This window comes from Mercenaria mercenaria, chromosome 3, assembly GCF_021730395.1.
Source record: "Mercenaria mercenaria strain notata chromosome 3, MADL_Memer_1, whole genome shotgun sequence".
Classification (NCBI taxonomy): domain Eukaryota; kingdom Metazoa; phylum Mollusca; class Bivalvia; order Venerida; family Veneridae; genus Mercenaria; species Mercenaria mercenaria.
Window position 1 is genome coordinate 65,869,891 of NC_069363.1, and position 27,788 is coordinate 65,897,678.

At 34.4% G+C, this 27,788-nt stretch overlaps 2 protein-coding genes across 3 annotated transcripts in view; one reads left to right on the forward strand and one right to left on the reverse strand.

The window, feature by feature from the left end:
* Positions 1-12,440, reverse strand: part of LOC123524516 (1-acyl-sn-glycerol-3-phosphate acyltransferase epsilon-like) — a 30,935-nt gene extending 18,495 nt beyond the window's left edge. For both annotated transcript variants that reach the window (XR_008370259.1, XM_045302763.2), the window contains exons 1-2: positions 12,163-12,440; positions 1,016-1,094 (exon numbers count right to left, since the gene is read on the reverse strand). Coding sequence is in view for 1 of the 2 variants with exons in the window: in XM_045302763.2 (XP_045158698.2) it covers positions 1,016-1,094; positions 12,163-12,378 (295 nt within the window). In the remaining variant the exon portion in view is untranslated. The remainder of the gene's footprint in view (positions 1-1,015; positions 1,095-12,162) is intronic.
* Positions 12,441-18,726: 6,286 nt separating this feature from the next.
* Positions 18,727-27,788, forward strand: part of LOC123524514 (uncharacterized) — a 105,087-nt gene continuing 96,025 nt past the window's right edge. Inside the window, exon 1 of the mRNA XM_053538812.1 lies at positions 18,727-18,937. Coding sequence (XP_053394787.1) covers positions 18,791-18,937 — 147 coding nt within the window. The 5' untranslated portion in view covers positions 18,727-18,790. The remainder of the gene's footprint in view (positions 18,938-27,788) is intronic.

Consider the following 27,788-nt stretch of genomic DNA (forward strand, 5'->3'; position numbering starts at 1 on the left):
ACAATAAGCATATTCTAAGTCAAAAAGGGGCCATAATTCAGTCAAAATGCTTGACAGAGTTGCCTCCTCCTTTTTACAGACTGGGGTCATGATGGTAAACAAGTATGCAAAATATGAAAGCAATATCTCAATGGACTTTGAAAATATTTGGGGTGGTACGCAAATTTAACATTTATTCTAAGTTGAAAAGGGGCCATAATTCAGTCGAAATGCTTGACAGAGTTGCCTCCTCCTTTTTACAGACTGGGGTCATGATGGTAAACAAGTACGCAAAATATGAAAGCAATATCTCAATGGACTTTGAAAATGTTTGGGGTGGTACGCAAACTTTAACATTTATTCTAAGTCAAAAAGGGGCCATAATTCAGTCAAAATGCTTGATAGAGTTGCCTCCTACTTTTTACAGACTGGGGTCATGATGGTAAACAAGTATGCAAAATATGAAAGCAATATCTCAATGGACTTAGCTGAGCTAAAAAAGTCGGAAAGAAAGGTTTATTTCAAATCTCTCTAAATCAACTAAATTTAGTTCTTCTTTTACTTAAATGTATCTACTTTTTTAAGAATGGCTTTATGTAATCAGCCAATCAAAATCTCTCAACATGTCCCAATCAGCATATCAACATCTCCAGAGCAGCAATTTAATACCTTCAAAGTGGCGATTCAATATCTCTGAATCAGCAAAACAAAACCATTCTCCAAACTGGAATTCAAGATCTCTAAATCTGTGAATCATTATCTCTGAATCAGAGAATCAGCATTTCTGAAGCAGCAAAGCAATATCTTTGAGCACTGAGTGCTGTAGATTTGGTAATTGTATTGTCACATTTACTTTGTGAATTGGTAAGACTTGCTTCTTTGCAAGACTGCTCTTAGTACTTATTTTGTAATACTGGTGATATGCATTTTTGATAACTTTAATGAGAGTTCTAACTTGCAGTTAATTTCAAAATTGATTTGTGAATATTACGGAATTTACAGTTGATAATTTTCAATTAACACATAGTATTCATACCTGTACACTGATGGTTACAGATGAAGATCACATTTTTCCTTTCATTCAACAAAGTTTCTGTATCACCATATAACTGAACCTGGAGATGAAAACAGGGGTTTATAAAACATGCAATCACGGTATACAAAATTATTCCATATTGTTTTTACCAAAGCACTAGAAGAAAAACAAAACAAAAATATAGAGGAAAGAGCAAGATATTATTTTTGTAATGGATAGGAGCAGGAATGAGTAAATGGCGCAATTGTGCATGACTGTAAATCTAGAGTTCAAATCTCAATCCTTGCACTAGGAATTTCAGAGATCCTCTTGAGTATCTTCCACCCAACAAAGAGGCTACCATCGCTATGTGAAACAAAGTGGCTACCATTGCTTTGTGAAAGAATGGACAGAAGCTCTGTAGAGCTTCTGAGCGACCCTATATTAAGAACAGTTAAAACCAATTATATCTTACCCCAACCAATTTGCTGGTACCCATTTACAGCTGGGTTGGCTGAGGTAATCATGATTAAGTGTCTTGCCCAAGGGCAAACTGCAATGGGAGTTGTCAGGAATCAAACCAAGGCCTTCACCTCAGGAAAATGCGTCGTCTACAGTTCCTGTTCCTGCACAGGAAACAGCAGCTTGCATCTAGCAGTGCTTTACACCAAGCTTGCTACAAGAGGGCAATAATGGCCCTAGATTGCTTGAACAATTTTGATAGAGGGTTGCACTTGGGAAATAGATGTGAAATTATTGTGATATTTGACCAGTGTTTTCTGACATGAATCCTCTTTATGCATACAGGAAGCTACAACTGCATGTATATGAATAAGTAACTGCCCTCTCTAGTAGCACTGTTTTTGACAAACTGCATTGTTATTGGACCTTATCCACTGCCTTTGGAAAAGTTCAAAGTCATCCATAATGGCTGAAAATTACACACCACCTTGATTTATGTAGGTACTAAATACATGTAACACATTTTATTTTAATCTGTGATTTTGAATTAATTTTTAATTTCAACAGATTGTCTGTAAAAACTTCTATACTGGTTGGGAACCATTTTCCGGACACATTTTCATATTTCGGCTCCATTATTCCTGAAAAAAATACTTGACAAAAATGAAGCCCACATTGCACATACTTCAGCTCCTTCCACATCCTATGATGTTATCAGCATCGCCTTGTGACATAAAATATGGGTTACATGGGGCTTCAAATGGGGTCACTAAAATAAGTTATTTTTCCAGTCAGGTAAACCAGTATCCGGACAAATATTTTGACGGTGTTTTGTTGTTAATTTGATATCAAAATAAGTAATTAAACTATTTCTACACGTTTTTTTATCATCCATCTCTTCAAAATTGCACATGAAAGATAATACTTGCAAGCAATTTCCTGTTTTTAACTTTATAGTTTATTTGCATGTTATGGCAACCCTGTAACAGTTGAAAATGCATTAAAAGAAAATAGTATTGTTCAAGTTAAAAGCAAAATGGTCATTTGAAAACTTTTTCATATGATTTGCTAATTTAAAATCATTAGAGTAATGCATTACCTTCTTATAGGAAATATTATTCACTTATTGTTAAAATTATTTTTTTGCAAACACGTTTGTGTGCCTGTTCTTCATTTAACAAGAAGGTAATGATGACCCTGGATCACTCACCTGAGTAATATGAGCTACATGCTTCAAATGTCAAACTGAAAGTAGGTCAGTAGGTCACATTCATGGTCACTGAAAGTCTGTTTTAACAGCGGTGTGCAAAACTGTATATGTCATCCAAATTTCAAGTCTGTCTCTTAAACAAGAGGGCCATGAAGGCCCTGTATCGCTCACCTGACCTAGGAATCATCAAAATTAACATTCTGGCCAAATTTCATTAAAGGTATGGTCATAAATGTGGCCTCTATAGCGTTAACTAGCTTTTTCTTGGGTGACCTAGTTTTTGATCCTACATGACCCAGATTCAAACTGGACCTTGAGATAATCAAGATTAACATTCTGACCAAGGTTCATGAAGATACAGTCATAAATGTGGCCTGTACAGTGTTAACAGGCTTTTCCTTTGATTTGACCTGGTGACCTAGTTTTTGACCCTAGATGACCCAATATCGAACTCGTCCAAGATTTAATTGAAGTTAACATTCTGGCCAAGTTTCATGAAGATTGGACCAAAATTGTGACCTCTAGAGTGTTAACAAGCTTTTCCTTTGATTTGACCCGGTGACCTAGTTTTTGACCCCATAAGACCCAGATTCAAACTTGACCAAAAGATCATCAAGATTAACATTCTGACTAAGTTTCATGAAGATACAGTCATAAATGTGGCCTCTACATTCTGACCAAGTTTCATTAAGATAATGTTATCTAGCTTTTCCTTTAATTTGACCTGGTGATCTAGTTTTTGACCCTACCTGACCTAGATTCAAACTGGACTTTAAAATCATCAAGATTAACATTCTGACTAAATTTCATGAAGATACAGTCATAAATGTGGCCTCTAGACTGTTAACAAGCTTTTCCTTTGATTTGACCTGGTGACCTAGTTTTTGACCCCAGATGACCCAATATCAAACTTGTCCAAGATTTTATTGAGGGTAACATTCTGACCAAGTTTCATGAAGATTGGGCCAAAATTATGACCTCTAGAGTGTTAACAAACTTTTCCTTTGATTTGACCTGGTGACCTAGTTTTTGACCCCGGATGACCCAGTAACGAACCTCGTCCAAGATTTTATTGAGGGTAACATCCTGACCAAGTTTCATGAAGATTGGGTCAAAATTGTGACCTCCTTAGATAAATGAATAAGGTTCTGTGCATAGATACTTGATTTTTGTTTTAGATATAGTTGGTGCTAATTATGCTTAGAAATACAACTGTGAAAACTAGCGCTATATTCCTTTTACCTAGTATCTCCCGTTTGAAATGTAAACATACTGATTCTCATTATATTCTGCCTTGAAATGTTTATTTCCAATACCACAGTCATGTTTTGTCAGAAAAAAGACTGTTTTAAATGGATAGAAAATATGTTAAACTAGGTGACCCTCTATTGGCAAAAGTGACCCCCTATTAGTGAATCGGACAGGTTTAAATATTTCATCATAACTTCAGACATAAAAGATAGATTCAAATAAATCAAACATTTAAATGAATGTGAGCAATAGTTTTAATTGTTAGTAAGTTTAGATATCATGAAAGTCTAAACATTCTTCACCACATGCTAAAAGTGTTGATAGTGACCCGCTATTGGCGAGTTATCTGTACAGTTTGTTTTAGGTTATAACACACTAAATAGTTGTTGTTCTTTATTCTATATAAAACTGACCTATTTCCGATGACCGCAACACACATCAGGACCCATTTTAAATTTCTGTAACTTACATTTTCTTCAAGAATATTGTCAGTGCTAACTAAAAATCAAAAGAAAAGTGGGGGTCATGTTTGATGCAAGAAAAATAATTTCAGTCAAACACACAAACTGCAAAATCAGCTAAAAAATGAGACCCCAAATTATACTGGTGGTGTATGATCTAAGTTTCCATGAAAAATTTTGTCATGTTGTTATTTCATTATGAAAATGCTACCTTCATGTCAAGCATAGATCTGTCATGTGATTTTAGCAAAAAAAATCCAAAGAAAATAAGGAAAATAGCTCTACAGAGCAAAAAAACTAAGGACTATTTGTGTCCGCCATTATGCGACTACCTTTTTTTTTCGCGCCATTTTTCTATTTAGTGTCTGTATGCCTATAAGAAAAACTTTTTTCTCTGACAGTGGGCCAATTTCATTTGAAATGTACAAGAAACCCAAATGCATGAAGAAATACAAGGTTTTAGCTTGATATCACCAGTTTCCAAGTTTTTACAGCATTTTCAGTACCATAAGACAAAGCGTCAGATTTTGTCAAAAATAGCTGTCGCGACATAATTTTGAAGCAGTTACCCTAAATTCAGCCTTGTTTTGCCCTGTTTTGACATTTTCTACTCTGATCTGCATGCAAATTACACATTTAAACTGTTATAGATGTTCACTTTTACCTCTGATGGCCAGAATATAGCAATCAGTAGCCTATAAATATGCAGTTTTTGAAAAAAATACACCCAAAACAGTGAAAATGTGATATTTTTGGATTTTATCCTCATTTTCAACAAAATTGCAATTAATTTGTCATTTTCTATCAAATTCTAATCAAACTAGCCCATTCCCACCATCATCTGGCCAGATTTCATTTTTTACCAATGTCATCTTATAAGAAAAACTTTTTTCTCTGACAGTGTGCCAATTTCATTTGAAATGTACAAGAAACCCAAATGCATGAAGAAATACAAGGTTTTAGCTTGATATCACAAGTTTCCAAGTTTTTACGGCATTTTCAGTACCATAAGACAAAGCATCAGATTTTGTCAAAAATAGCTGTCGCGACATAATTTTGAAGCAGTTACCCTAAATTCAGCCTTGTTTTGCCCTGTTTTGACATTTTCTACTCTGATCTGCATGCAAATTACACATTTAAACTGTTATAGATGTTCACTTTTACCTCTGATGGCCAGAATATAGCAATCAGTAGCCTATAAATATGCAGTTTTTGAAAAAAATACACCCAAAACAGTGAAAATGTGATATTTTTGGATTTTATCCTCATTTTCAACAAAATTGCAATTAATTTGTCATTTTCTATCAAATTCTAATCAAACTAGCCCATTCCCACCATCATCTGGCCAGATTTCATTTTTTTACCAATGTCATCTTATAGGTTATAACACACTAAATAGTTGTTGTTCTTTATTCTATATAAAACTGACCTATTTGATGACCGCAACACACATCAGGACCCATTTTAAATTTCTGTAACTTACATTTTCTTCAAGAATATTGTCAGTGCTAACTAAAAATCAAAAGAAAAGTGGGGGTCATGTTTGATGCAAGAAAAATAATTTCAGTCAAACACACAAACTGCAAAATCAGCTAAAAAATGAGACCCCAAATTATACTGGTGGTGTATGATCTAAGTTTCCATGAAAAATTTTGTCATGTTGATATTTCATTATGAAAATGCTACCTCATGTCAAGCATAGATCTGTCATGTGATTTTAGCAAAAAAAATCCAAAGAAAATAAGAAAATAGCTCTACAGAGCAAAAAACTAAGGACTATTTGTTTCCCTATTATGCGATACCTTTTTTTCGCGCCATTTTTTATTAGTGTCTGTATGCAGCTATAAGAAAACTTTTTTCTCTGACAGTGTGCAATTCATTTGAAATGTACAAGAAACCCAAATGCATGAAGAAATACAAGGTTTTAGCTTGATATCACCAGTTTCCAAGTTTTTACGCATTTTCAGTACCATAAGACAAAGCATCAGATTTTGTCAAAAATAGCTGTCGCGACATAATTTTGAAGAAGTTACCCTAAATTCAGCCTTGTTTTGCCCTGTTTTGACATTTTCTACTCTGATCTGCATGCAAATTACACATTTAAACTGTTATAGATGTTCACTTTTACCTCTGATGGCCAGAATATAGCTATCAGTAGCCTATAAATATGCAGTTTTTGAAAAAAATACACCCAAAACAGTGAAAATGTGATATTTTTGGATTTTATCCTCATTTTCAACAAAATTGCAATTAATTTGTCATTTTCTATCAAATTCTAATCAAACTAGCCCATTCCCACCATCATCTGGCCAGATTTCATTTTTTACCAATGTCATCTTATAGGTTATAACACACTACATAGTTGTTGTTCTTTATTCTATATAAAACTGACCTATTTCCGATGACCGCAGCACACATCAGGACCCATTTTAAATTTCTGTAACTTACATTTTCTTCAAGAATATTGTCAGGATTAATAAAACCCGGCCCCAACCACGGAAATAGCCGATTCGGATTGTACGGAAACCACCGAAAACTTACGGACGGAAGGCTAATATAATTACGAATGATATCGTGTCGATATCAACTTGCATATTTAGAGTTTAGTAAAAAACACTGAACTTCATGAAGCCCGCGAGGAACTTCTTTGATGACTGCGTGTTCTTGCAAAAACGTCTTAATATAATTTGCAAACTTGTACACAGGAATCGTTATACATAGCGTTGTTTTGACGAGCCTTCTAGTTAGTTCCCGAAAGTTTGTTTCGTTATATACTATTTTATAATCACGTTTTGTCCAAAAAGGTGTTATATTTTGAAGAAAGGAATTCCTCTCGAGCCTCAAAGAGTTTTTGTTTCACCTGTGCATTCCCAAAGCCTAAATAATTCTTTGTGTCCAGCAACATGCCTAAAATAGGTAGTAAATAGGCAGGGTTTTTTTTTTTATACTTTTTTGTTCAATGAGACTTTACAGAAATTATTTTTATATTTCTAATATCACTGACAATTTCTAAAGAATAGAATGAGCAGTTGTTTTAAACTTTTTATTAAAAAGTTTTTAAAAAATCTCAAAGACCATAAAACGTTTAGGGTCATGTGAAAAATTTAAATTAGGTCGGGATCCCGATTACGCACGGAGAATGCAGCGTTGAATATTGAAAAGTTTTACACACGGTACCCCATATTTTTAAAATATTCCTGTATAAATATATAGAAACAAATACTGAGATAGGTTTGTTCACGCAGTATTCTGAGTATCTCTTGAACTTAGTCAACTGAATTGACGTACGATGAAAGTCACACATTGAATTTATTGTGGTACATTGCAGTTTGTGGCATAGTCTTTGCACTTCATTCTCATCCATCAGATGTTTGTCAAAAAGTTCATCCGGGGAACCACGGTAGAACTCTGGTATGCGAGAATGTTGCACTTTCGATATTTGATTTCATATTCGGCAGGTTGCTATGATGTTTTAACATCTTTTTTATTTTTATTTTTTTCAAGTTTGCAAGTAATCTCTAAATAATCTAACTTACTTAAGTTATATTCAAATTAGTTCAAAACTATATAGAGTAGAATCGTGATACAAATTTTACCTTTTTTTTTTCATTTTTGTACAGATGTCTCGTAATCCGGAGGTCGCGGGTTCGAATCCTGTCAGCGGATTTTGACCGTGACTCCAACAGTCCCTTCTTTCGGTGCGAGTACTTGTTAGTTTCCAGGAAGCAGTCATCGAGTGTATTTCACATTAGTTGGTGAACCAAAACTCGACGCGAAAAAGAAATCTTTTAAATAGGAACAAAATTACCATTTAACTGCACTCAATATATAGAACGATTCACACTGTTCCGTGAAAAAAGACCAAGTAAAAACTTGTTAAGGTTCGTTTGGATATTTACCAATGCTGTACACTTTCAGATTAAGCATTTAGATACTTCAAGATTAAACTTCAAAGGTTAGACATATCTTGCAAAACTTTGCAATTTATTTATGTTGATTTGATATATTACTGTATACAGAATGTCCATTCAGTCAGTTTGCTAGTGCTCGGCATTTTTGATACATAACAACAGAAGAATCGTTTGAGCCCGCTAATCATAATTTACAAATAAGTCTGGAAAAAGCAAAATAAAACTTTGAATGGATGTTGTTTCTTCAAATCTCACAAATTTCTTCATTAAGATTTTTTTTGTAAATTTATCAATATCACAGTGTACTGCAGACGATTTACTCCAACATTGCTTACTTTACTATGGTCACGTGACCACACCGGAAGTGAACTGTACTTGTATCTATATTGAGCAGCTTTAATGCTGTCACATTCTGAGACCCTACGTTTTGTGAGTTTTTCATTGGTAGAACCAAACCTATTGTAACTATGCAAATTTAACTGTTGCTTTTTTAGCTCACCTGTCACAAAGTGACAAGGTGAGCTTTTGTGATCGCGCGGTGTCCGTCGTCCGTCCGTGCGTCCGTAAACTTTTGCTTGTGACCACTCTAGAGGTCACATTTTTCATGGGATCTTAATGAATGTTGGTCAGAATGTTCATCTTGATGATATCTAGGTTAAGTTCGAAACTGGGTCACGTGCCTTCAAAAACTAGGTCAGTAGGTCTAAAAATAGAAAAACCTTGTGACCTCTCTAGAGGCCATAATTTTCAATGGATCTTCATGAAAATTGGTCAGAATGTTCATCTTGATGATACCTAGGTCAAGTTCGAAACTGGGTCACGTGCAGTCAAAAACTAGGTCAGTATGTCTAAAAATAGAAAAACCTTGTGACCTCTCTGGAGGCCATATATTTCACAAGATCTTCATGAAAGTTGGTCAGAACGTTCACCTTGATGATATCTAGGTCAAGTTTGAAACTGGGTTACGTGCCGTCAAGAACTAGGTCAGTAGGTCAAATAATAGAAAAACCTTGTGACCTCTCTAGAGGCCATATTTTCCACGGGATCTGTATGAAAGTTGGTCTGAATGTTCATCTTGATGATATCTAGGTCATGTTTGAAAGTGGGTCACGTGCCGTCAAAAACTAGGTCAGTAGGTCAAATTATAGAAAGTCCTAGGGTACGTGTTAGAATCGAAATAATATATCTCATTTAGTGATTTGCTCTTGAATAAATCATTGTTTGTCGTTCAGATGCGTATTAATACGATCAATTTTCAAGATATGTAAAACTGGTCTGATTTTTCACTTAAAACATACTTTTTTGAAACAATTAATACCATATTTACAGTCAGTCACGCGTTCACCGTAAATGTCATGCACAGACTTCTCATGATTCTACTGCACTGTTTCGGTCGCTTACGCATAACTTTAAATTTAACCTCTGACACGAGCGTTAATGTGTCCACAATTTGGCTCAGTAGTTAGAGCATTGGATTAGCATCGGAGCGACTCGGGTTCGATTCCCACTACAGGCACTTGAGATTTTTTTGTAGACAATAGAAGTAGGACAGGTCTGGAAATTGTTATGGACCTCTTAAGCGGTCTATAAGGTGTTTATAGACCGCATCGGAACAAGGAAGCCGGTAGGTAAATCCACATATGAGCCACGCCATGAGAAACCCAACATTGTCTATTGCGATTAGAGAAACCGTTAGCAAACGGCATGGATCTTGACCAGACTGTGCGGATGTTGGTTTTCTCATGGCGCGGCTCATATCGACCTCACCAAAAGGCAATTATTGTATAATATCACATGAGCAGAAATTGAAAATAAAGATTTTGCACACGAGAAGTTAAACTAATAGGTAAATTGCATTGGACATTGTGTGGGGTATAATAATTTAACATCTGAATTGCACACATTTGTAATCCATGCTTTAAAATGTTCATTTTAAAAACAAAGAAGTTAACATTATGTGAATAGTTGTATAAGCATAGGCTGAAATAGTTCATAGTCCGACCAGACCGTTTTTTTTTAATTCTGTGTTAAAAAAATATGCTAGTATTATTTCAAATATAAAAGAAAGAGAAATCAAAAATTAAATAATCTAAAAACAAAAATAACGTTAGCAGTAAATTGTTAAAACACGAAAGTTCATTGCTATCACTACCCTCCCATTTATCCATATTAGATATTTACCGTTTTTTTATGGTATTGTTTTGTTTTGAACAGACTGAGCGGACATGTTTCGGGGGGGGGGGGGGGGGGGGGGGGGGGGGGGGGGGGGGTTCGAAACTTTGCGACCGATCTTTCATATTTTAAACTCCAGTTCATTCATTTCTACAACTTACTGTAACTCCGGGTATCATCTCCATACATATCACCCATTTTGTTTAAAGCTAAATTATATGATTTATCATTTGAACAACATTTTATATTTATTTTCAGTTTTTTTGTATTTCAGGAACAAAGACCTATTACATAGATTTATACCTCTTCTAGAAATGTTTACTTTGATACATTTATGAAATTTTGTAATTGCCTCCCTTTAATATGAAAAAAATGTAAAAAGTGGGCTATTTTTTTTTTCTTTTTGGTATAATTTATCGTTTTATATTCAGATTTGAATACTTCAACAACCTGAAACAAATAGCAAGTATAAAAACAGCGCATAGCTTCGAAGTTCATCTTGGTTGCGCAACCGAGATAGGCAAAAGGACTATAATAATAATAATTTCATGAACTTACATTTCTAATTAATTTTCGCAAAATGTGTATTTATCAATGCAAATCTTTGACAACTTTAATATAAGAGTGTTCATATTCATATGCTCCCTAATGCAAGATATTTTTATTAAATTAATACTTAATATGTTAAAACGCTATCTTGGTCGGGCAACCAAATTTTATAAATACTTCCAGTGCACGCGGTATAGACCCCTTCGCCGTACTACACAACCTAGTGTCACATCGTTAGGTGTGAAATAACGACGCACCATTAAATAGCCTGTCCAGTTCTGTTGAAAGTATCCTGCAAACTGCTATCTCGTGTCTGTCCGGTACACAAAATGACACATCGACTGCCGAATGTATTACATCTTTGATTGTGATTCAAATATCTTGTTATTTTAGGTCTTTGCTTATGTCAACTGCAATACTTCATCAAACATACGTATAATCAATATTAAATACTTTGCTTCTGCTTTTGTAATAATAAAATAAAATATACATGTACATAAATTTGCCTTGATTAAGATGGCGGTATCACCATTCGTAATTATATTAGCCTTCCGTCCGTAAGTTTCCATTGGTTTCCGTACAATCGGAATCGGCTATTTCCGTGGTTTGGGCCGGGCCGGGTTTTATTAATAACCTGTTGTCAGTGCTAACTAAAAATCAAAAGAAAAGTGGGGGTCATGTTTGATGCAAGAAAAATAATTTCAGTCAAACACACAAACTGCAAAATCAGCTAAAAAATGAGACCCCAAATTATACTGGTGGTGTATGATCTAAGTTTCCATGAAAAATTTTGTCATGTTGTTATTTCATTATGAAAATGCTACCTACATGTCAAGCATAGATCTGTCATGTGATTTTAGCAAAAAAAATCCAAAGAAAATAAAGAAAATAGCTCTACAGAGCAAAAAAACTAAGGACTATTTGTGTCCGCCATTATGCGACTACCTTTTTTTTTCGCGCCATTTTTCTGTTTAGTGTCTGTATGCCTATTGTGATGGTCAAACTGTAACAAATTAAAAAGCAGCCACTTAGCGACAGTAAGCTTGTCTAACATTAATACAAGCACCACACACTCAACCAAAACACATTTTTTCCTTGGAGCAGTATCAAACTATTTTTTCCCATTAAAGTTATGTACATATTATAATTCACCTCTGCGCCAGTGTAGGTATGAAAGAAAAAAAGGATGAGCCGTTGATATAGCGAGTAGAGTCCGTCATCAGTACATGTATAAAATCGACCAGGTAAGCAGAGGGTCAACATCTTAATTGCACCCCAAAGTGTGATGAATGTAGGTGACGATCCAATCATGACTGCAGTTGGTAGCGACCATCTTAATGAGTGTGCATGATATAAAATAGATAACATTTTGGCAAGGACTAACTGACATGTGATAGATGATGTTTACAGAAGCAGACCAAATGGAATGAGAAGCATGCTTGATTATATTAGGAGAACATATTCCTAATGATATGACCATACGAGTCATGGCATAAACTGCACTTATCGGAAAGGGCCTAACATGATCGGAAAGGACATGTCATATGTTTATTATTGGAAATAATTTAATAATTTCTTCATATTTCATTTAACAAATCAAAAAGGAAAGAACTTACGAAAAAAATGCATCATTTTTCGATTTTTAAATGAATAATAGACAAAATTCGCGCCGGTACATAAACCGAGCTGATCGGAAAGGGCTCAAAATGATCGGAAAGGGCCGGTCAAATGTTTATTATTAAAAATTATAGAATTATTTCTTCATGTTTCATTTAACAAATCAAAAAGAAAAGAACTTACGAAAAAAATATATCAATTTTTGATTTTTTAAATGAATTATAGACAAAATACGCGTCAGTACATAAACCGCGCTGATCGGAAAGGGCCTAACATGATCGGAAAGGGCCTGCTATATGTTTATTATTGAAAATTATTTATTTATTTCTTCATAATTCATTTAACAATTCAAAAAGAAAAGAACTTAAGAAAAAAATGTATCAATTTTCAATTTTTAAATGAATTTTAGACAAAATACGCGTCAGTATATAAACCGCACTGATCGGAAAGGGCTTAACATGATCGGAAAGGGCCGGTCAAATGTTTATTATCGGAAATTATAGAATTATTTCTTCATATTTCTTTTTGGCATAAGATAGAAAATAGATATTCAGATATTATATATTTTATTCATTATAGTCTCATCAATGTACAATATACATGGAGTTAAAACATATAAACTAAAGTACATTGTCATTCATATATGAATTACAAGACACTTTTAATAATTTACTTTTAGACACCCACATTACTGTATGAATAACAGTCACAACTGATATCATATATATCCTAAAAACTGAAGAATGAACAGTTTTCAAATATCTCATATATCTAAAGAAATACTTTTTAATAATTTATTTTATTCTTAATTTGATAAATTAAACATGATACATGAATGTAATTGATACAGATCAATTGGAAGTTTAATTATAACCAATATTCTTGAAATATACTTTTAAAAATTTATTGCTTATCTTTCTGTTTAAAGTACCTTATAATTGTTTATAACGAACGGACAGGTTATTCAAGTGTCACCTGTCAATCAACAAGTTGAGTAAACACTGATTGCTATACGTGTCAATCAAAATAATTAAAGAAGGTTAAGGATGTTTTTACGGCTTTTCGTTGTTAAAATAATCTGCCATTGAGTTAAATCAAGGCGATTATCTGTCCAGTATAAAGAAATTGTTAGACATTATTTGTCGCATGTTACTTGTGTGTGCTTACAAATATACTGATTAATTGATATAATCAATAGGTGTGATAATCCAATCAAACTCTATCAGGACTAATCAGAGGCACGTGTTTGTTACGCCGCATGCATTATGTTAATTGTGCTTTGACAATGAACGCAGTAAACGTTTTTGTAATTATATATTAAACATAATATAATTCTTTTGAAAACTGATTTTTCATGATTTATTTTCTTCTTAATTTATCAAATTAAACATGAAGAAATTATTCAATTAGTTCCAGTACTAAACATACGGACTGTCCTTTCCGATCAGCGCCGTTCATGCACTGTCACGTGTTTTGGGTATAATTCATTTAAAAATCGAATATTGATTTTTTTTCTGAATTTATTTTCTGTTTCATTTGTTAAATGAAATGTGAAGAAATAATTAAATAATTTCAAATAATAAACATGTGACAGGCCCTTTCCGATCATGTTATGTCCTTTCCGATCAGCGCGTTTTATGCCATGACTCGTATTTTGTCTATATTTCATTTAAAAATTGAAAATTGCTATTTTTTATTCATAATTTATTTTTTCTTTTTTATTTGTCAAATGAAATATGAAGAAACAATTAAATAAGTTTCAATATTAAACATGTGACAGGCCCTTTCCAACTGAAGCCCTTTCCGATCAGCGCGGTTTATGCAATGACCCGTATTTTGTCTATAATTCATTTAAAAATCGAAAATTGATAATATTTTTTTCTTAATTTATTTTCTATTTCATTTCTTAAATGAAATATGAAGAAATATTTAAATAATTTCAAATAATAAACATATGACAGGCCCTTTCCCTTCATGATATGTCCTTTCCGATCAGCACGGTTTATGCCATGACTTGTATTTTGTCTATACTGTAATTCATTTAAAAATAAAAAAATTGATAACTTTTTTTTCATAATTTATTTTCTTTTATTATGTCATAATGAAATATGAAGAAATAATTAAATAAATTCCAATAATAAACATATGGCAGGCCCTTTCCGATCATGTTAAGCCCTTTTTGCGGAAAGGGCCCTTTCCGGTATCTAGTCATAGCGGTGGGGATGGGCAGAAAATATTCGGTTTCCAGTACTTTTTAAATCTGCCCTCAATTTTAAAGACAGTTAACACTCTGGCCTTAGTAAGATTATATAACATATGAATCCTCTAAAGCTCTGTCAAGTCTATGTCTTGCCAGATTATTTCAAGTACTCCTTCCCTCGCCCTCAGAGGAACTGCCCAGCAAACATAACTACATCTACAAAATCCGTTCTCAGTCTTGACATTGATCGGATGTCATCAAATTTGTTAAGAGTGAAGAAAAAATAATAACGTACCACATGCAAACAGATATCTGAATTATGTCATCCCGATGTCGATCCAATGTCAATCATTATTTTATATCATCATCTTCTTCAGTAACTGCCTCACTCTGCAAGAGTACGTATATTCGCAATTTGGTTACAAGATACAAGATACAAGAAACTTTATTTTGAGTCGGTCTTTTAAACATATAACATTAGCATTATGCTATTTTCCGACTATAAAACAAAAGACAATAAAGCAATTAAAAACAAACAACCTGTAACTAAAAGATATTAAGTTAAGATTATAAATTTAAGACATGGTTAAAACAAACATGTCTGGCATATAAGTAGGATAATAATATAACATATTTTAACACATTTAAGACAAAGGAATAAGAAAAGACTAGCGAGCATTCTGAGTAGCTGTATCTGACAAACAAAAGCTGACAAAATAAAAGCTGAATGCTGACAAGCATTAACTGATAAACAAAAGCTGACAAACAAAAGCTGAACCGAAAAATAAGAATTCAAATAAAAACTAAAATAGCAAGCAGTAAGGGAGCATGCATCTAACATACTGTAACTAAGGGGATGGGTGGATAAAGGGATCAAAAACAAGTGGCACATTGAACATTTACCGCTTGGGCCGACCCATGTCCGGATATGCCTAATAAACTCCTTGTAGTTGTCTACTTGGCATATATTGTTTGGTAGGCTGTTTCAGACCTGTGTCGCCTCAAACTGAAAAGATCTCTTACCGTAGCTGGTGGTTCTTACATTCGGAACTTCTACTGTATTGAGTACAAGAATATTTTGAGTTTTTAAAGGTTACTAAGTCATGTAAATATGGTGGAGATAAATTATAAAGACATTTATAAGTTTCAATTGCTAAAGTTCTTAATCTTCCAAGGTGTAATGTTGGCATATTTACTCTATTGAGAAGATCGTTGTACGAGGACTCGAAATCATTATAGACAACCCTCAAGGCTTTATGTTGTAGTTTTTCTAATTTATCTGTATTGGTCTTACTGCAGAAATGCCAAATTACTTGGCAGTTGTTAAAAGTGGATCTAACGAAAGATTTATATATAAGTAATTTGCACTCAAAGTTTAAAAAATTGCTTAGTCTGCGTATTACGTTCAGTTGATTAGCAGCTTTCTGGCACATTTTTTTTATCTGGTGATCGAAAGTTAGGCTGTAATCTAAATCAATTCCTAATAGTTTTACTGATTCTTCACAAATGATATTATTACTTCCAATGGTGACAGTTGATAGTTTAGCATGTGTGTTTTACCTATAGCTATAGCTTGGAACTTTTCTGGATTAGCTTGCATTTGGTTAAAATCGAACCATTTTATTAATTGTTCACTGTCTTGTTCTAACGTAGTTTTTAGAAATTCTATATCTGGATGGTTGTAAGAAAGGGTACTGTCATCAGCATAATTATAAAGTTTTAATTTTTCAACAAAATGAAATGTGTCATTAATAAAGATGTTAAAAATTAGTGGTCCTAGTATTGAGCCTTGGGGAACGCCTTTAATGGTCTCGAGCCAGGAGCTGTAGTTTTGACCTATATTCACCCTTTGTTTCCTATTTTTAAGGTAGCTGTTTATTAGAGAGCATGCATCTTGTGATAGGCCATATGCTTCTAGTTTTGTTATAATGAGGTCATGTGGGAGGCAGTCGAAGGCCTTGGACAGATCTGTAAGTATGGCTGCTACATACTCATTTCTATCCAAGGCCTCCTTCCAGTCCTCCACAAGACGTAGGAGAGTTGTCTGGCAACCATAATTTCTTCGAAAGGCACTAAGAAAATCATGAAAAATTTGTTCGAAATGTTCACTTATGGATTTCTTTGATAGGAAAGGTTTGACTGTAGCCCAAAAGTCCTTAGACTTTGTTCCGCCGCCGCATCTTTCCTCGAAGTATACTTTTATTGAATCTCTTTTTATAGATGTTTTACGGTTTCTTAGTCTCCTGTAATTTTCCCAATCGCTTGTGCTTTTGGTTTTTAAGAATCTATTATGTGCCTGACGTGTCTTGTATATAATCTTTCTGTATTGTGAGTTCATATATGGTCGTGTTCTTTTTTGGGGTATTTTGTTTTTATAGGTGCGTGTTCATTTAAGATGTCTACAAACATAATGGTGTGTACCCAGTATATATCATCTACGTCATCCAAAACATGTGCAACGTGAAATGGGACTTGAGATAGATCATCGTTAAAGACTGTTTCATCAAAAGTTTTGTAGCTACGAAAAATAACTTTTTGTTCAGGAACTGTTTTAACTTGTTCTTTAAGGTTAGTAAGAATCATACTATGGCAATCGCTTATACTTGAATTTATTTCTGTAGTATTACAAAGAAGAGTCGGTGAGTTTGTTAAAATAAGGTCTATTATTGAAGGGTTCTCAATATTGGAGAAACAAGTTGTTGGTTTTTTAATCATACTTTTTGGTTAAAGGCGCTAAAATATTTTCTACTGGTTTGCCTTTATCTGATTTCATATCATAGTTCATATCACCCATCGTGATAATATGATCAAAATTAATGAACAATTTATCTAGCATATTTGTCATCTCTGTATCAAAAATTACATTTGGCTGTGATGGGGGTCTATAGACATACACTATCCCCCATTTTCTTTTTTGGAGGTTTAATTCAAAACATTAACACACCAAACCTTTGCTTTCTAAATCTGGTCTGTGATTTATAGTGAGATCTGCTCTCACAAAAGTCATAAGTCCTCCAACTCTGGAGTTTCTGTCTTTTCTATGTACTTTATATCCCGGCACTGAAAAAAGATTATCACTAAAAGTAATATCTAGTTTTGTTTCAGCGATACAGAATATATCAACAAGCTTCTGTTCAAATAAAGGTCATAAACTTTGTAAACATGGGCAGCAGGCAGGACTGACTTTGCCCGGAGTAAAAGTATCTCTATGTACAGCTGGACTGGCTTTGCCCGTGTAGTAAGAATTCTCTATGTACATCAGGTTAAAAAGTAGTAAAATGGTAGCTGGTGTTTAGTTATTGTACTGGCTGGCCAAGACCGACTTGAAGCCCTACAGGGTTGTCTGTTCAACAGCGACTTCCAAAGAATATTATGGCAGTAGCGGGTAGAAGCTTTGCTGGTAGGTCGATTACATGTCACAGTACAAATATGGACAGTATTGTTTTTTTTTTATTCCAAAATCAACCTTTAAATGGATAAAAATGCATATGTCTGGGCAAGCTGATGGACTGTAACGATTCCCGATTGGTCGGTTCAAAAGCTCACGTGAGCTTATGTTGTACTTGTTTGATATCTTGCCGACATTAAATAAATCTTATCTTATCTTATTTCATATTATACCACTGTTTGTCGGGAAATAGCTTTAAGCTAATATTATTTGTTATATGTAATATCCGACGTTAAATAAAGTTTAAATCTTGGATCGTGTAGGCAAAAGAATAAAATAAACAGCTGTTGTACATTTAGTTTATTTGTATACATGTTTTGTTCGTAGTCGGTTAAAAACATCGTTCAGAGGTTATGGTGTATCGTTTTATGTCTTACCGATACCAGATCTACTCGATAAAATATTGCAAAAAAAAAAAAAAATGATCGAGATGAATCAAACGTAGGAACAATGGCAACATGACGTCATAGACAGACTAGGCAGCCATGTAGTTACTATTGCGGGAAACTTCGAAAATGTCAAGCTCTCTTGGCGTCCCAGGCCAGTCGAATAATGGCGATAGTTCAGTGAAAAAAGCCATATCTGCTGTTGATGCCAGTACAATTTTATTACGACTAGCAGGAATTAAACAGCCTCAAAAGAAAGGAGAAGCGGCTGTGAGTGTGAGTATCACGGATTTATAATTATGACGTTTATCTAGCTAAAAATATTCAGCTCAGAGATGTTTATATGCTGTTATGGATCTCTGTGCTAAAACGAATGTCTCTACGAAAGCTAACCAGAATTGTGCCAAGATTCTGCCACGCTGTATTTTTTATATGCAAAAGCAATGAACTCACCTTTTATTTTAAAATGTTTCTAATGAATTTTTCTTTTGATTTGGTATAAAATAATCCATGCAACATAATTTGAACACAAGTTATACACACAAGTTTCAAATTGGTACCCCTGTCTGCAATATTGTGTCCGCCATTGCAGTTGTCACCTGATCAGGGTACTCTTCATTTGAAAACCAATATTCGGTATAGAATTGTTATTTATTGACCTTTTCTGAGAACTTAAACTTTCTAGAATATGTTTTTTATAAATTTTTATTGAAATTGATTATGTTTATGATTAAAATAAATGCATTTAAAAGTGAAATTTTGATCTTGATTTTCAAAAATAACCAAGTGCTTTGAACTGTTGCATGACGTCATCCGTTTCTCACGAGAGAAGTGTGCGAGATGTTGCGGTTTGAAACTGGTTAGTTAACCAAATGGGGTTTCGCCATAACTTAATGGATGCGACCATCAGAAAATAAAAATAGCGTCAGTTAAGTTATGGTAGCCAGAACTAACGTTTATCATGTTTATCGGACACTAGCCTGGTTTCTCATGATACCGGGGTACTTAACATGGAGGGTATGGGGTTACCCCAGAAAATTTTGTGTTACTACAACTCATTTTGGTGCATTCTGGTGCATTTCAGAGTGAAAAACATAGTGGTATTTTCAGTGATTAATAAGCATCATTTACATGCACAACAAGAACAAATAAAGATATTGGGTCATAAAAGATCCTATGGAGTGTATTTGCTGAATGACAATTAAAAGTTTATCAATTTTAAGTTGCTAAAAATGTTCATTTACTATTTATTGTAAATAAAACAACACAATTTTAGCACTGCACACAGATCTATTTGTTTAAAGTTTATGTCTTCTATTCCTGTGGAGTTTATTTGCTGAAAACTTATCCATTTTAAGTTTTTGAAAATGTCCACTGTTTGTTGTACATACATGTAAAACAACACAATCTGAGACTGTCATCCAGGGAAACGCTGGTTTCCATTTTGGATCAATGCCCGATTTCCTTTGCCCATTCGGTGTGGCCGGGAGGGATTCTGAAATTGTGATCTTGGCCGAGTGGTTAAGGTCGCTGACTTCAAATCACTTCCCCCTCATCGATGTGGGTTCGAGCCTCACTCGGGGCGTTGAATTCTTCATGTGAGGGCTTACGGAAGGTCGGTGGTTCTACCAAAGTGTCCGTTCGTGATGAAATAATGCACAGAGGGTATTTCAAACTTTTCTCTAAAAGTTCTATTTTGAAAGTGACGACAGAAAACATTAATTCTTGCATTGTCTTTTTGATATTCCGCCCGAGAAAACACATTTCATACATGTGAAAAACATTAATATTACGGCGATAATTGTTCAAAGCATTTTACCGTGTTGCACAATTTTTGATTTAATTCCTTACATTGTATTTCCTTGATTGCGAAAAATATTCGATGTGCGATACGGAAGAGTGGCTTCCGGTTTACTCTGCTAATTATGTCAACATCCATTAGGCGGGGCTAACATAAAAGTCTCGCTAGGAAACTGTTTACACCGATATCATGGAAGCCCCGGTACCATGAGAAAGGAGTATATCTATTTCTCGAAATTCCCCTTTTCACACAAATGCACTGTTTACACGTTAGTCAAATAAAAAAAATGACGGCAAAAAATATCACAGTATCATAAACAATGAATGACAGCGCGTGTGTAATGCTATGCCCTTGGGAATTACTCAGCATATTGTCTGGTGGGGTATTATTTTTTGGCGCACCAAACCTTGGCTACTAATACTGCCAGATTTACTGCACATTCAGCCCTGCAATCTTCAACATTTGTTCAAAATGTTGTTTTTTTTTGCTAGTAAATTACAAAATATTGATAAACAAATATGCACAAGCAACGAAAACCTAAGACATGTGCGTAGGTATCCTAATTTTATGTTTTATTCATATTACTTTTTGAGCCAGTTTGCTTTTATCCTGAAACTTTTCAAAACCTACCAGAAAGAAACAGTTTTAAGCAGAGATACACTATACATGTAAGCTCTTACTTCACATTTATTACGTTTCATGGCATTTGAAATAACCTGGAGAATATTTAGTTCCAGGCATGGCACAGGGGTGTGGAATTCCTATGTCCGACTCGGGACTTTTTGCCAGCGGACAAGTGCATTTTTTCATTCCGTTTGTCCGCAGACAAGCATACGTTTTCAGGTATAAATTATACGCAAAAAGCAAGTTTATGGTGGTGAAAAAATAATCTTTTCTACGAAATCCATGTTTTACCCGCTAAGGGCCTCACAATTGCTGAAGGTTTGGAAAAACCATACACTTGCGTCTAAATTAATCTTTTTCCACGTTTTGATTGGGTCTTGGTCTGGGTTTCACGTGATTTTGCGCACGGTAACTCTATGAATAGAAACCGCAAACATAAACAGTTCTTGCAAAAACCTTTGGATAAATTCATTCGCTGACAAAAACAGGAGCCAATTAAGAAATAATATATCTCATCCAGCAGGGCTCTGGAAATTTTGATAACTCAGTCGGTCCGAAACGAAAATCCTGACATCAGCGCTACCCCACCACTGCATTCCCAATATTACATATTTTGTAAAACTGATAGAGTAAAGAAATAAGCATGTCATGCATTAAAACTGATTTACCGGTCACTGCGTGTTTCCATACAATGAAGACAGTTATTCAGTGTTATGTGTGATCGTTACTTTGTTTAAATTTCGATTTTTTTCCGAGACAATACTTGTAAGGATAAAATTACCGAGGCATTGACACCGTGTGCGTAACTAGTCTAAAAGCCAACGCACGTGACCGGTACCGTATATACGGCAGATACTTTGTGATGTTTCCTCATTCTTTGACAGAATTCTATAAAATACAATGCGTCAAAGTGAATTACACGACACATATTCTCTGCTAAACAGCCCAAAGAAAATAAAATTAGTGTATTTTCACCTGGACGTAATTTCACAGGAAGGGAGTTTAACGCGTGCAAAATATCGTGTTTTGCGTACATTTATCGGCATTAACAGGGTGTAAAATTCCACTCGCCTGCTCGCATTGGCGAGTTAAGCCTGAGTAGGACGAGTGGACCTCGCTGTGTACTCGACCGATCGGGCGAGTGGTTTTTTATTACGTCCTTACTTTACCAAAATTCAGAAATTACATCTACAAAACGTCAACAAACTTTGAGATGGTTCAGTCTCTACCTGGATTGACTGGAAACAGATAAAGATATCAAAACGTCATGCCGGTAATTTTCCATTCCACAAGCACGTGTGACCTATCGTAACATCTAATTTACATCGACACGTACACAAAAACCGTGCGTAGTGCATTCATTTTTTAATATTTTCGCTTCAAGTTTTCAACACCCTTTGAGAAATAATACTTTTTGAATTCTATAATGATTTTAATAAGATATCGACAGAAATGTAGGCAAAATTCTATAAAAACGGTCGAATTTTCATATAATCATTTGTAAAAATTCAAACAGCGCGATCTTAGTTACTTATTTCTTTCTAAAAGTAAATAAATGATGAATACTATGGGCTTAAAATTCAGACTTTTGACAAGAAAGTACAAAAAACAGAATAAAAAAATCTTAAATAATGAAAAAGCGGCTGCGATTACAATACATGGAGTAAGACGATTTTTGGCAAACAGATTTCTGTTAGTGCGACAGAATAGGTTACGTGACCTCGTGAACGTAAGTAGAAATGCGATTTTAAAATAAAGCAATGTGATGTCACTGCGGTTTTTAATAAGTTTTAAATGAATCTTTGTACATGTATTTTTTGACCAACAATTTAAAAGTTTTTCTTGTCAAACAATAATGTAAATTCCTTGAGGGCAAATAGGTCACAGAGGTAGGATATCCACTATAGTAACTATCGTTTGAGACATTTACCTTTTATACGGGATATAGCACATTCGCTTTTGATAACAAATTAAAGAAGAAATTTTTTATTGATTTCTATTTCTCAGCAATTTTAAGAACCGATGCGGTACGATCAGACAGTGATGTGTCACATGGCGCGAAAACATGACGTAATGCCATGACAATCTCGAGCAAAAATACCGCTTTGATCTCTGCTTCAGATGTCAAGATACTGACACACTTCTTTTAGCTCTTAGAGGGGGTGTAAATTGATCATGAAAACAAGGTCAACATTACTTAGTTTATCACTGAATAATTACTGATAATCTTTAACGTTTTTTTTTCTCTTTTTCTACACGGGTGGATGCAGGGGTTCCACTAGACCTGAAAACCCAAGAGTCCCAGGACCCTTGGGCCCAAATTTTGAAGGGTCCTTTTCCGAAATACAGGAGTCCTGTCCCAACACGTCCATACAATTGACTATATTTTTTATTTAGTTAGATCTTTATACTAAGAAAACAATAAACCCAAGCTCATGTTACAGCATAATAAAAATGTCAGTTTCAGGTCATATATTGTAAACTAATATTTATCAAAATTCATGTTATTTTGATTAGGTTTTGCTCCTCTATGTTTCATTTAATTTTTAATAACAGAACAGTGCTATAACACTCCATAAAAATGTATCCAAAATGCACTATCCGGATACTGGTACACTTTCGGAATGTCATCAGAAAGTAGTTTTTGCTCAGTTTACTTGGCCAACTAAGCTAAATCGGAGAAAGATCCTCAAATAATGATGCTACTTATCATTAAAAACTGCATTGAAACTCAGTTTTTTAAAGGAATTTTGGAAATATGCATATGACATCGGATGTAATTAGACTTGTGAACGGACATTCTAAACTTATTTTTGCTTTCAAAATTCATTCAAATTACGGTATGATTACCAAGCAATGGTCTAATTTAAAGTTTGCATGAAAAAATCTTGCAGGGTGCTTTTCACATGCTCGGTAATCAGCTGCTTACGATAATTTAATAATTGGCGCCTTTTTTGACAGTACACAGGATCAATACGCTTTATCAATTAATTTCAACACTTCGTTGATTCTTGTGACCTATGTGCACTCGCCGTGACGTAACTTGCTGATAAAAAATCAGCGAGGCATGTCTACAGGAGAAAGGGCGGGATTTTGCAGACGATCAAAGGCAGGAGGGCATGACCGCGAGTGTTTATTTTGGAATACACGTGTCTATCGTGGAAATAGTTTTATTGAAGGAATGAATGATAAGAGAAAGGATTATCAAAGGAAAATGCCTCCGGGTCCCGAAGGACGCACAGGCAAGTATCATGCCGGGTCCTTTGAGCGTCTTTTGAAAATCTCCCGGGTCCGGACCCGGGGTCCCGGGTCAAATGGAACCCCTGTGGATGGACGATGATTGTGTCCAAATTTTTTTAGACACTTTTCAAAATGTATATTTTTCGGGAAATAATACTATTGTACATAATACTCCTTTCATAAAAGTGACAGTATTAAAAGTATTAAATTGTCTAAAGATTGTCTTACTCACATTTTGTTTTCAATAGATTCAACTTACAAGTTTGCCATAGAAAGGTAATACAATATCAAAGGTGCTTTGACATTAAATTTTATTCAAAACATTAGTTGTTTGCAGAACAAATAAATGTTTGTAACAGCAGATTGTTTTTACATTTTTATTTCAATGGTGACCCCTCACACTTTACACAGGCTTGGGACTGTCTGGCATAAAGCAGCTGGTAGTGTTGGCAAAATCTCAGACAGATGGTCCATTTCTTTTGTAACTTCGATAGAATTCATAAGTGTATAAAGAATAATAAAGAATACTTTTTGAGCCCGCCCGCTTAGCTCAGTAGGTAAGAGCGTTGGTCTACGGATCGCGGGGTCGCGAGTTCGATCCTCGGGCGGGGCGTATGTTCTCCGTGACTATTTGATAAACGACATTGTGTCTGAAATCATTAGTCCTTCACCTCTGATAATTCATGTGGGGAAGTTGGCAGTTACTTGCGGACAACAGGTTTGTACTGGTACAGAATCCAGGAACACTGGTTAGGTTAACTGCCCGCCGTTACATGACTGAAATACTGTTGAAAAACGGCGTTAAAACCAAAACGAAAACGAAAAAAACGAATACTTTTTATTTGAGACAATATTTTGACAAAAAGTGATGCAACTTCAGTACTTGAACTTAGTGTAGTATAAAAAGGTGCAAATTACAGAAGCAACTTCAGTACTTGCACTAAGTGTATTATAAAAAGGTGCAAATCACAGAGTTAAATGAGGTAAATTTTCAGATTACTTTTTGCTAGATTATCTTTCGTTTTTCATCACTGAAAAAAAAATCTTGCCTTCTGCACTGTGACTGTTATTCAAAGTTATTAAATACTTTATTTTGCTGATAAAATCCAGTATATTATGAGCTGGCATAAACTGTAAAGTTAGCTCATTAAAGATGATATTGGTGAAAGATACAATAAGTAAATATTATGTATAAAAAGCAGAGGTTACAGAGATGCAAGCAAACCAAACCACCAAAACTATTACACTACTAATTAAGCCACTTTATACCAGACGTGTTTAGTCTCTACTTGCTGTCACTGAAATTTACTGTGGCTGTTGTAACAGATAAAATAATTTTTGTCTTCCACTTAAATTAAGTAAAAATTAAGTAAAACAAGCTTTCTGAATTTTAAAGACTTGCCAGTGTGAGTTACAGAGCCTGAAGCAGTTTATTCACAAGCATGCATGAAAATTTTATTCAATGTTCATCCTGTATAAATGGCTTTTATAGTCTTAGAACATAACAATACATCACAATATTAAATATTGGACACAAACACAAGTAAACAAAACTTGAAACGAAAGTTCATCAAAATAAAAAAAATCTTAAAAAATTCTATTTTATTTTTATTTTTTTCCGAGATGCTCACTTTCAAGCTTTTTATTTTTATTTTTATTCCCTCCTCCCCCTGCTCATTTTTCAAAAATCTCCCGTAAAACGAAAGATAAAAAAACTCTGGCCTCAGGTTGCAAAGACGATTTTCTGCACTTGTTTCAACTGGAGCCCCAACAAATGAATCTTGTAATTTTTTCAAATCAAGTAATTATAAAAAATATTTTGATCAGTTTTCCGTGTGATGTCTCATTATAATGTACAATTATAGCTCTTTGATTAAATGCAGTGACCATTTGTTTTTTACCGTGATCAAACATAGCCTTTTGAAATAAACCATCCGTCGGATTCTAAATAAAAGAAGTGGATCCCCGTCGAAATGATTTGGATCCAGTCAGACATATTTGGAAACCAGTCAAAAATGTTAAATACATTGCAGTCGGCTGTCTGCAAACATTAAAGGATGTGCCGCGCGAGCACTGATTGCGTCACGTGCTAATTACGGACCGATTATCAAAGTGACAGTCAGACCGTTTGACATGTTTATTGATTATTTGAGGGTGCGACCAACAATTTCCTGCTTGGCAGGTGATCGTGTATTGAGATATCAGACCGAAATTTATACTTTTCTCCATTTTTACGGGACTGATTTTTTTCGTTTTTTCACTTCATGAATCGGTCTGAAAAGTCAAAAATTGGTCCAAAACCGACAAACCGGCAAATTTCCGAAGCCCTGTCATCCAGTGATATGTCGTTGAATAAATCATTGTTTGGAGTTCAGATGCGAAGGAACTATATCACGAGGGCGCAGCCTGAGTGATATTATAATACACATCTGAACGACAAACAATGATTTATTCAAGAGCAAATCACTGAATGAGATATATTATTTCAATTCTAACACGTTACCAAGGATTTTTAAGTACATCCTTGACGACATTCATTAAATATTTGCCCGTTTTCAATCGGTTTCTTTTCCGGCGCACCGGTATGCCGTTTGACGCCATGACGTAATAATTGTGACATCATAACAGTGATTTGTTGTATAATAATTCACTGTTTTCTGCCGTCTTTGTTTAATAGGAAAATGAATCAGATCGTGTTAGAATGTCAGGTAAAAACAAAAATCAAAAGCACAGAGAGATCGCGGGTACGATGCTAAACGAGTAAGATCATTTCAGCAGTCTACGGGCAAAATTTCGGTATGGCAATTTTGTTGTATTGAATCTGTTGAAGGTTCCCCAGCCTCACGGATGCGACTTCAGCCTTGTATGCAGGCAAAAGTATTGATAGCTTTTGTTTTGTCACAGTACAGTAATACACTGTATTATGTTTGCTTTTGTTTCTGCCTGTAGATCATAAAAACACTTGCCCGAAATAAGGAATAATTGGAAGTTTAATGCAGGCTTTGTTAGAAATCCGGACGAGTGAAATTTGACTGCGGGCAAGTAGATGAAAAATATTGGGATTTCACACACCTGTGGCATTCTCTGATCTCCTTATAAACAAATCAGAAAAATATTAAATTTTTGTGACTGGGTATACTATTAGCTTTTATCTTTAATTCTGAAAAAAATATTTCTCAAGTTTCAAATTATTTATGCAGTTATCTTCCTCAAATAAAAAGTGATTAAGACACCAAAATTTCTTTCAGTTAAGCTTTTAATTTGTCTGATTAGATTAATTTCAAAGAGGATGTAATTCCTATTATTTACTGGCATAATTAATTATTTACAACATGTTCAGTTTTCTTTTTAAATATTTTTTTCTTAATTCACCATAAATTCATCTTTAAATGATACAGGTATAAAAGTAACATGAATTCCTTTGAAATAACTAGTAGATTTCCTGTAAATATCAGTGTATTT